The 11,239-nt window shown below is 41.9% G+C and overlaps 1 protein-coding gene across 1 annotated transcript; it reads left to right on the forward strand.

Annotated features, from left to right (window-relative positions):
* The first annotated feature begins 528 nt into the window (after nucleotides 1-528).
* On the forward strand, nucleotides 529-7,926 carry LOC143594315 (putative pentatricopeptide repeat-containing protein At3g11460, mitochondrial). Its single transcript, XM_077073651.1, has 2 exons — nucleotides 529-1,088; nucleotides 5,571-7,926. Exons 1-2 carry the CDS (start codon nucleotides 625-627, stop codon nucleotides 7,924-7,926), a joined length of 2,820 nt encoding a protein of 939 aa, XP_076929766.1. The 5' UTR covers nucleotides 529-624.
* The last annotated feature ends 3,313 nt before the right edge of the window (nucleotides 7,927-11,239 follow it).

Here is an 11,239-nt window from a genome sequence, read left to right on the forward strand (position 1 = left end):
TAATAATCACTATTCATTTTATCGCCACTGGCGGCCCCAACTTTATAAAAGTTGGCCGTCAATGGTCCTCCGCTAAAAAGGATTTAACAACATTATATTTTTTCCGAATTTCAAACTAATATTTTAGGGTTTTGATCGAAAGGAATTACAAGTCGATCGATATAAAACTTAGCTCGGAACGATGATCCAAACGACTTGATTTTTGTTAGTTAGAAGTTCAAACACCCGAATTGTAGTATTGTTTCGTCGTTTTGGAGCACCGTTTCGAACTAAGTTTTACATCAATTGACCCGTATCCTCCTTCCGATCAAAAATCCTATAACATTAGTTATAAATTCTAAAAAATTGTTAACTTCCTTTTAACAGGGGACCATTGGCGATCAACTCTTTTAAATTTGAGACTGTTAGAGGCAATAAAATAAACGTGAATTTTTATCGGTTAATACCAGTCAATAAAGATTATTAAAATCCAATAAACTTAGAAATTAAATTATTTGATTATTTGGTCGAAAACCGAAAACCAAACCAAATTCTTATTCAGTTATTCCACGTACAAATAAAATCTCATACCGAATAACCTGAACCGAATAAACCCAATAACCCGAAAACCCATGGGAGTAACCCATGTCTCTCCAACGATTATTTTCCCTCCAACTTCACCTCCAACCGAAATTCAAACTCCACAAATCCATCAATTTCACTAAATCCATTCAAGCTCTTGCAATAATCACCGATGAGTTCTTAACCACAACCAAATTAAACCTAACCCACAATGCCGAATGGACACCCGGCTCGATTTCTTACTCTAAACTCCTCTCCCAATGCTGCAAATCCCACTCTCTCAATCCCGGGTTACAGGTTCACACCCATTTGATCAAACTTGGAATTAACCATGACCCAAAATGCAGGAATCATTTGATCAATTTGTACTCGAAATCCCGGGTTTTTGGGTATGCACGTAAGGTGCTCGACGAAAGTCCTGAACCGGATTTGGTTAGTTGGTTCGCGTTAATATCGGGTTATGTTGTTAACGGGTTTAATGAAGAGGCGCTCGTGGGTTTTACCGAGATGCATAAGTTGGGTATTAGGTGTAATGAGTTTACGTTCCCGAGTGTGCTGAAAGCGTGTTCGATTAAGAAGGATATTGTTGGAGGGAAACAGATACTGAAGAAACACTATGTGACCTCGGCGGATTATGGATAATCTTAGGGTTAAGTAGATGTTTCCCACGAGGGTTAGGTCCTGCAAAGATGGTTATTCTTCTGATGATCTGCAAAACAGACACCGTGAGCTCGTCACTGAGAGGGGGGGGGGTTCCTCCTTGTGACCACCCTCCGGCGTGAGAATCAGACTAGATTGCTCTGAATATAAGTGTATATTGAGAGAAATAGCTAGGGAAGATAAGATAATATCAGATGATATGTCTTGATACCGTTCCAAGGTGTTGGAGTATTTATAGCCGAAGGTAGGTTTCCAAGCAGGTACAGCCAGCTGTATAATATTCCTTTTCCACCAACTGTGGGCTACGTACGTGCCATGCTGGTGGTTGGTGGGTAGGCAGCGGCTGATAGTGACATGGCCGGCTGTGTACTATTCCTTTTCCACCAACTACAGGCTATGTACGTGCCACGATGAGGGTTGGTGGGTAGGCAGCGGCTGATAGTGACATTTTGTACTGGAGCATGCTCCTCCTAGTACTATTGTCGGTGAGCTGTCACCCTGTGATTGGTTCATAGGCTGCTTTGGTCAGATCTTGTCTATTTTGTCCATACCTTGGCAGGTATAGTACAAAAGATCTTCCAGAAGCATACGGACTGGCTCTTTTGGGTGGGAATATTCCCGCCTTGCTTATTCCTTCTTCAGGTGACATTGCTGAAGTAGTAAGAGTTAGTGCCTTATGCGTGTAGCTTTACTGTTAGTGCGGGTAGCCTTCCTTCTCAGCTTGTACCCATAGCTGCGGGAACAGGCAGGGTACTGTACCAAGGGAGGCTTTCCTGCGGGAACAACTGGCTTACTGCGTGTAAGGTCTTCATCTCTCTGAGCATGGTGGGTCTTGCGAAACCAGTTGGTCTTTGCGCAGACGTACCCCATCAAGGTGTGTCTTGCGGGTCCAACTGGGCTTTGCGGGGACCTACCTCTTCAAGTCCCCCCGGTCCATTGTTCTTCTCATGAATTAGTGAGGTGAACTTTTGGACTTTAAGCAAGGGGTTTTGAAAGAGGTTTTTGTTTTTTAAGGTTTTCCGTGGGGATTCTTCCCGCGGTTTTCCTAACGTCACTTGCAGAAATTCCCGACTTTTCTGCATGATCTTTGGTTATGATGCGTGTAGGTGTTTAACCTCTCCGCAAGTCGGGAGCGTTGAGTTTCACTTGTATAGGCTCTCCACGAGGTTTTGGTAGTTTTAGACATAGTGATCAGTTATGTTAAACCACCAATTCCGCCTTGAAGTTTCAAACAAGCTAGTTCTCAACGTTCCCGCTATGCGGAGGTGTTATTTCCCTTTCCGAAAGCACGGCCCATAAGATCCTTCTTGGCTTCAATTCCCTGCAAGTGCTAAGTATGTGAAGGGTTTCGCCTTGACACTGTACCCGCACTTGTCTTATGGTTTTTTACTTCCCAAGGTAAGGGGGTATATTCCCTCTTATTTTTGAGTCTTTTTGAATCTTTTTGAAATTCGAAGAGTTGGTGAAAGGATAAGAACAGTCCAAACTGTTGAAGGGACGTTAGCATCTTCCGACGGTTTCTTCTGACAGTTTCAGGACATGCAGGAAGTTATGGCGACGTGACATTATATGGTCATTCCAGACGCTTTTCAGGCGCGTGGGCGCGAATTTTACGGCACGCGTCCTGTCGACAGCTGTTGCCAGCTTGCTTTCCACGTGTCATCTTCTCATTGCTCCTGCGCTTTCCTCTCTCCGCATTAAATTCATCGCATTCATTGCGATGAGTATATAAAGGGAGGAGGGGATGCATCTCAACTCACACTTTCACTTCCTTCTTCTTCTAAGCGATTTCCGGCGAATACTCTAACTTTTGTCGAGCATTCTCCTGAAATCGTTCTTCTTTCCATCCCCAACATGTCTTCCCTTCATGATCCAGAAGTCACCGCCGAAGAGTCCGACGTGTATATCGAGAACCCAACGTCCACTTCTGACAAGGACGATAAGAGTACTGCTGGCGAGTGCCAGTGTGCTCTTTCCGTCGACCTTTATCAGTACATCGTTAAGAAGTTCATGCTCGAGACTTTCGAGCCTGAGTTTCCTGAGCCTCACCAGACGGTGTACGATGCCCCCAATGGCAAGATAGGGGTGTATGCTGCATTCTTCATCTATGGGAATCTCAGGTTCCCATTGACGAAGTTTGTGTACCGTGTTTTGGAGAAACACGGTGTACACTTGACGGAGGTACACCCAATGGAGATCGCCAAGATCCGCCATTTTGAATGGGTGTGCCTCATTCTGGGTGTGGAGCCCCGCGTCGACCGCCTGATGACCTTCTACTCTTGGAGGTGCATCCAAGGCTGGTACACCTTGGTCACTCGGATCAAGGGTTTGAAGATCTGTGCTACCGAGCGCAGTCTTCGGTCTTGGAAGCGGGAGTTATTCTATATCTCTGCCCGTGTCGTCCCTATTGCGATGACATTCAAGAACGGGAGAGCACTCCCCAACCTTCACGCCTCCAACTACCAGGAGGCGGAATGGTTTACCAAGATCTCCCGGATCCAGACTCCGGTTTACCGATTTGCGGAATCTGGGATGGTGATGCTCGGTATGAGCCGGGTGTGGAAAGGTGCTGGGGCAGAGGCGCCACAGATTCCCATCGTCCTCGAATACGGTTTGAACTCTATCCCTTACGGTATGGTTCATATTATTTGCTAATTTAGGGTTTTTGTTCTAACCATTTCTTTCTTTTTATTTTCAGAGGGAAACAACTTGCAGTCGCTTCTGCAACCGCATGAGAGCGATGGTCCCGCTCGGCTGGGTACTCGTGCTCTTGATGAGAACGAGTTGCCCATCCTGGAGCAAACGGCGGATCGGTTTGTGGAGGTCTACCCGCCAGGCCACGAGATTCTGAGCGCCACGCGGCCAGGTAAGGGTTTCTTTAACCCCCGCCCTCTCCATGCTTAAACCTCTGCTGGAATTCCTCTAATTTTGTCATCTTCTGATGAGGAATCCGCAGGTGGTCCTTTCTTCGTGAGGAAGAAGAAGGCTACTGGCGCGAAGGGCAAGTCGAAGGTTGCCTCCACTGCCGATCAGGGGAACCGGTCTGACTCGGAGACCGAGAGCGAGGAGGCAGTGGGGAACCCTGGTGATGGTGAAACCACTGTTCCGGAGGTTGAGACAGCTGTCACCTCCGGGCAGCCCAGTACGACGACGGTGACCGGCATGAAGAGGCCGGCTCCATCGGGTTCGTCCCCGCCTGTCAGAACCTTCAAGCTCAAGAAAACTCGTAAGTATAAATTATATTCAGCTTAACTGCATATCTTTCCGCCATCATACTTATATATCTTGTCTTCGTGCAGGTGTGGATGCAACCGCATTCCAGAGTGGAGCGGGAAGGAGCATCTCTGGACCCATGACGGTAGGTTTGGTCAACCTACCCGAGGCGATGACCCAGGCGGCTGCGCCTGTTTGCAGCATTGGTTCAGTTGCTCATCCCGTTGAGGCAACTGTTCCAACTGTAACATCATCTCCGCCGGCTGTCAGTGCCATCTTCACGGAATCCTTCACTGAGCCGGCGGTGGTGTTTCTTGCGGGTTCTTCCGCAGCGACGGCCACGGTTGTGAGCTCACCTCCAGTGAGTTCACCTCCGTTGGTTTCTATCGCAGGGGCCTCTACAATGCCTCCTCCGGCGCCGGCGACTACGGCCGGTCCCTCAGGTACGTTCAGGGTTGGGGCTTCTAGCCCATCTTTGCCTCCTTCCCATCTCCTTGACCTTTTGGATGGATATCCTTTAGGTTCAGGTGATGGATTTGGTGCCTATCGACCTGTTGTCGACCCTACAGGTGCGTGGGGATATTTTGGCCTTATCCCTTTTATCATCTTTTTTTTTAACTGTTTTTTTTATTGCAGTTCGTGATTCCAACGAGGTGTACGCTCCTCGGTGGAGTATCCGCCGGGGAACGACCCTCCGGACTGCTGCGGATTGTGTCGAATGGGCACGCCACACCGCCCCAAGTGGTGCGTTGGGGGAAGCCATGTCTAGCTACCAGGAGGGTAGGCTGACGAATGAGCTTCGGATTCTCCTTGCCCGGATGCAGCCGCGCGTCGAGTTGCTTTGTCGTGAAAACGACAAGTTAAAGACGGCGCGTAGCCAGGAAGTGGCTCAGGCGCGGGCTATCCGGGAGGAGAACAGGAGACTTGCCGCCATTGCTGCGGAGAAGGAAAAGGCCTTCAAGGCCCTCGAGGTTGAAGTTCAGGCCGGGCTCGAGGCCCGTTCCAAGGCTACCCAAGCTGTTAACGAACAACTTAGGTTGGCTAAGGAGACTGCACGGAACGCAACCGAAAGGGCCACCAAGGCTGAAGCTGTTGCTGAGCCTCTACGCACTGAAGTTGAAGAACTTGGGTATTAGGTGTAATGAGTTTACGTTCCCGAGTGTGCTGAAAGCGTGTTCGATTAAGAAGGATATCGTTGGAGGGAAACAGATACATAAGATTGTGGTGGTGACTGGTTTTGAGTCGGATGTGTTTGTTGCGAATACGTTGGTGGCTGTGTATGCGAAATGCGGAAACTTTTTGGATTCGAGAAAGCTTTTTGATCAGATTGTACAAAGGAACATTGTTTCTTGGAATGCGTTGTTTTCGTGTTACACGCAGGGTGAATATTATGACCAAGCAATCACCTTGTTTCAAGACATGATTAGTAGTGGATTAAGGCCTGATGAGTTTAGTTTATCGACTATAATTAACACTTGCACGGGTTTACGCGATGTGAAACAAGGAAGAAAGATTCATGGGTGTTTGGTTAAACACGGGTATGGTTCAGACCCGTTTTCCTGTAACGCGCTTGTGGATATGTACTCAAAAAATGGGGATTTTGATGATGCTAAAGCTGTGTTTGACCGGATCGTTGACCCGGATATTGTTTCCTGGAATGCTGTTATTGCTGGCTGTGTTCTTCATGAATTAAATGATACGGGTTTGGAGTTGTTGGTAAGAATGAGAAGGTCGGGTTTAAAACCGAATATGTTTACTTTTTCTAGTGTTCTTAAAGCTTGTACTGGTTTAGGTCTTCAAGATTCAGGTGTTAAAGATTTAGGTCAACAATTTCACTCAATTTTGATAAAGTCAAATATAAATTTGGACCCTTTTTTATGTTGTGGGCTTATAGACATATATTGTAAGTCCGGTGAAATGGAAGATGCTACACGGGTGTATAACATGATGCCCGAAAAAGAATTGGTTGCATTAAACGCGCTGTTATGTGGATATTCACATAACAGTAATGATATTGAAGGTTTGTTACTATTTGCAGAGGAATATAAGGATGGTTTGGGGTTTAACGAGACCACTTTGTTAGCAATCCTTAACTCTGCAGCCAGTTTGCAAACTGTTAATGTCGGTGAGCAAATTCACGGGCTTTCGGTAAAAACTGGGTTCCAGTCCGACCCGTTTGTGATAAACAGTCTCGTTGACTGTTATGCAAAATGTGGTCATGTGGAAAAAGCAAGAAAGGTGTTTGATGAGTCGGATATTGCTGACTTGGCAACGTTTACGTCTTTGATATCTGCGTATGCTCAATCGGGTCAAGGTGAAGAAGCGATAAAAATTTACTTAAAAATGCAAGATTTGGATCTTAAACCTGACTCGTTTATTTGTAGCTCTCTTATAAACACGTGTGCTAGTTTATCGGCTTATGAACAAGGTAAACAAATCCATGTTCACACGCTAAAATTTGGATTGTTAACCGACACGTTTACTGCCAATAGTTTAGTCAACATGTATGCTAGATGTGGAAGTATTGATGATGCGACCCGTGCGTTTCTTGAAGTACCTGAAAAGGGCATCGTGTCGTGGTCGGCTATGATTGGTGGATTTGCTCAACACGGGTTTGGTAAAGAAGCCCTTTCGTTATTTAACGACATGTTAAAAGACGGTATTGCCTCTAACAACGTGACTCTAGTAAGTGTGTTAACGGCATGTAACCACGCCGGGCTAGTGACTCAAGCGAAACACTACTTCGAAACAATGGAGGGCGTTTTCGGCATTAAACCGACACAAGAACATTACGCGTGCATGATCGATATTCTCGGTCGAGCAGGGAAGTTAAATGAAGCGATGGATCTTGTGAATAATATGCCGTTTGAGGCGAATGCTTCCGTTGGGGGAGCGGTTCTTGGTGCTGCAAGGACTCATAAAAACGTTGACCTTGGTCAACTCGCGGCCCAGAAGCTAATGCTTCTTGACCCCGAGAAATCCGGAACCCATGTTTTGCTAGCAAATATATACGCGTCAGCTGGTTTATGGGAAAACGTGGCGGATGTAAGAAGATTGATGAAAGATAATAAAGTCAAAAAGGAGCCCAGGATGAGTTGGCTTGAAGTCAAAGATCGGGTCTACACGTTTATAGTCGGTGATCGAACCCATTCGATGACTAAACAGATATATGAAAAGCTTGATGAATTGATGGAGTTAGTTGGTAAAGAAGGGTATGAGCCTGTTTTAGAGACTGATTTACACAATGTTAAAATAAGTGAAAAGGAAGCTCTTTTATCATACCATAGTGAGAAACTAGCGGTTGCTTTCGGGCTCTTAGTAACGCCTAAACGGGCCCCGATTCAGGTAAAAAAGAACCTTAGAGTTTGCATAGATTGTCACACATTTCTTAAATTTGTTAGTAAAGTTGTGACAAGAGAAATGGTTGTTAGAGACATCAACATGTTTCATCATTTCAGAGACGGGTCGTGTTCTTGTGGCGATTATTGGTGAAGTTTTCGCTCATCTCTCTTAAGGGGCCTTGTAGTTACAGTTAGTTAAGGTATGAGAAGAACAATTTTCCTTGAATTTTTGTATACAACTATTTATTTGCCAGTAATGGTGCATATTGATAAATGATTACTCCATTTGATACAAGTTAAAAGGGAGACACTAGTTAAAACTAGCCGAGCCCAAGCTCGACTAGGCTCGAGCTCGGCTCGTTTCGAATCTCTTTCTAAAGATCGAGTTCGGCTCGTGAGTAGTTTTGCAAGCTCGTTTGTTATTGACTAATAAATTTATATACATGTGTTTTTTTTGTAAATATTTTATTTATGATTTTTATAACTAACATAATATGTATTATTCTGTTATTTTTATCGTAGTTTCATACATGTTAATACACAACTAATAAAAATTGTTTAGGCTCGCAAGCCCGAGCTTAATAAGTGAAAGTCATACTTGGATCATTTATTAAACAAGCTTAATTCTAGCCTCAACCTCGTTGAAGCCCGACTCGATTCGAGCTTTTAGTGAGCTCATCTCGAGTAACTCACAAACCGCTTGCTTCCTAGAGGTGTGCGCGGTGCGGTTTTGAGCTTTGACAGTTGGAAAACAAAGTTTCGGTTTTTTGTATTCAAAATCATTCGATTTCAGTTTTTCGGTTTTGGGTTTTCGAGTTCAGTTAGTCTTTTTTCGGTTTTGCTAATCAGGCTAGTAATTTTTAGGCCAATGAAGTTTGACCAATGATATTTTGAAACCAGGCCTAATATTTTTTTAATAAATTAATAATTAGTAGAATATTGTACATTTTGGTCTAGAATACTAAGAGCTAATAGATATGGGGAAAGTTCACATACAAATGAAATTAACGTGCTAAATGCGAAAATCAAGTAGAGTAATTATAAATACAAGTAGAGTAATTAAGATGTAATTACATAATTTTTCTACTTTTATATATAATTACATCATAAAGTAATTATATAATGTAATTACATAATTACTTTACTTGATTCTCACGTTTAGCACGCTAATTTCATTTGTATTTGATCCAAACCCTAGAAGATATTTACCTTAAATATGATTTAATCTCATCCAAATCAACAAAAAATAACCGATTAATGTTAAAAATAATAGAAAGTATGTTTATAAAACTTAAACGATTCAATGAAAAAGTAATCTAACAAATTGGTTTATTCGGTTTGGTTCGATTTTTTTTTTAGTTTTTTCACAAAACACAAAACTGAACCAAAACCAAACCGTCGGTTTCCAATTCAGTTTGGTTTTTTCGGTTTCGAGTCATTTTTTTGGTTTAGTAATTGTACACCCCTATATGTTTACACCCTTTAAATCCCTTTAAATCCATGAAGAATAAATGAACATAGATATATGGATTGGAATAGCTTTATTCCCTCTTAACGTAGAAGCCATGTATATAAATCACAACATATATAAAGTGTATTAAAGCTATCTCCTAAGTAAAATCTTATCAATAGAATTTTGTTGAACAAAATGGATAGATAGTGAAATATATATTTCTTCTCATGATCATATACTTGAGCTCTTTAAGTCGTATTCCAAAGTATTTAGTCATCTATTGCATATTCAGTTTGAGGTCGAATGGTGTGAGGATCAAAACATGAACATTATAGATGGATTAGTAACTTATAGAAGAATACTATTTGGTTTATCGTATTCTAACTCCTCTTTATTTTATTGGGCTAAAACTATATATTGCTAACAAATTAAAATAATATACCAAGTTGAACTTGTGGCACTCGAGCCGTGAGCTTGATTGTAAAATCCTAAAGGTTTACTGGATTTTAATAATTCTAACTCCTCTTAGGGGCTGTTTGGTTCACTCAGATCTGAATGAGTCAGATCTGAATAAGCATCTATCATATTCAACCACAACAATAAGTTTGAATGATTTAGACATAATTTTATATAATTCATCTGACAATCACTTAATATAATAACAAGTAACTATAAAAACCGAATATTCTTCATCAACTAGTTTAAAGTCTTCTTCTGAATTCTAATCATGGATGAATTTATTATTTACAATAACCAAATTGTACAAAAAAAGTAATAATAAAACGGAATATTTCTCATTCATCTTCCATTTATTTAGTTATATTGTCTACAAAAATATTCACAATTTCTATCCGTTGAAACCCAAATTCCGGGCCCCATTGACTCATCTCCTCCTCATTTGCATATTACCAAACACACCCCAAGAAACTGCAAAAAGTCCAAAATCATATTCAGAATTAAAATCTTAAATCCAATAATATTACTTCATTTAAACCCGATTATCACCTTCAATTACTATTGAGTGTGATATTATACAAATAAAATTAACATGCTAAATATATAAATAACTAAAGAGTAATAGTTATATTAAAGAAAATAATATAGTGTAATAATAATTCCTCAAGTTTTAAAAATTATAAAGGAATAATAATTAAGCTAGTTATTTGTACACTTCATTACTCAAGATAAAATTTGTTTGATCCAAACAGAATTACTATAAACCTAAAAATCAACAATATTCAAAAGTCAATGCTGTATTCAACTGATTTTGAAGATCAAACATGAATTTGGGAACTAATTTATATGAAATAACGTTGAACATTCATCAATAATAATAATAATAATAATAATAATAATAATAATAATAATAATATATTGGACTTAACTCGATTAAAGAAAACTGGTAGAGAATGAGAACAAGTATGTATATATACCTGAGGGATCGAACTGAGATTTGATGAGCTAGAGCGTGGAACATGAAATTAAGGCCGTGAAACAACATGACAACTCCAGTGCAGCCTAGAACGAACAACTCTACCACAGCCATAACTTATGTAGTTATGTTGTTGAGTGAATATATCAATCTCCCAAAGGCGAGGAAGGTAAGACACAAGTCGCAGAACTACGAACTGCTTGATGGTACGTTATATCGACGCTCTTATCTTGGACCGCTCATGAAATGCCTGGATGCCGAGGAAGCAAGCTATGTGATCAGAGAGATACACGAAGGAATCTGTGGAATACATGCTGGCCCGCGCATGGTGGTTGCCAAGGCAATGAACGCAGGTTACTATTGGCCAGGCATGTACTTGGACGCGTTAAAAGAGATCCAAAAATGCAAAGCGTGTCAGAGCTATGCGCCAAACACCATGCGGCCAAAGAACAACTTGATTCCGGTGACCTCCGCATGGCCTTTCCACAAATGGGCAATCGATATTGTGGGTCCCTTACCACAAGCGCAAGGGCGAGTAAAGTTTTTGGTAGTGGCAGTAGACTATTTCACAAAATGGGT

The sequence above is a fragment of the Bidens hawaiensis genome, unplaced genomic scaffold (assembly GCF_021521415.1).
Source record: "Bidens hawaiensis isolate Kalapana, Puna unplaced genomic scaffold, B.hawaiensis_p1.1 tig00043465_1, whole genome shotgun sequence".
NCBI lineage: Eukaryota > Viridiplantae > Streptophyta > Magnoliopsida > Asterales > Asteraceae > Bidens > Bidens hawaiensis.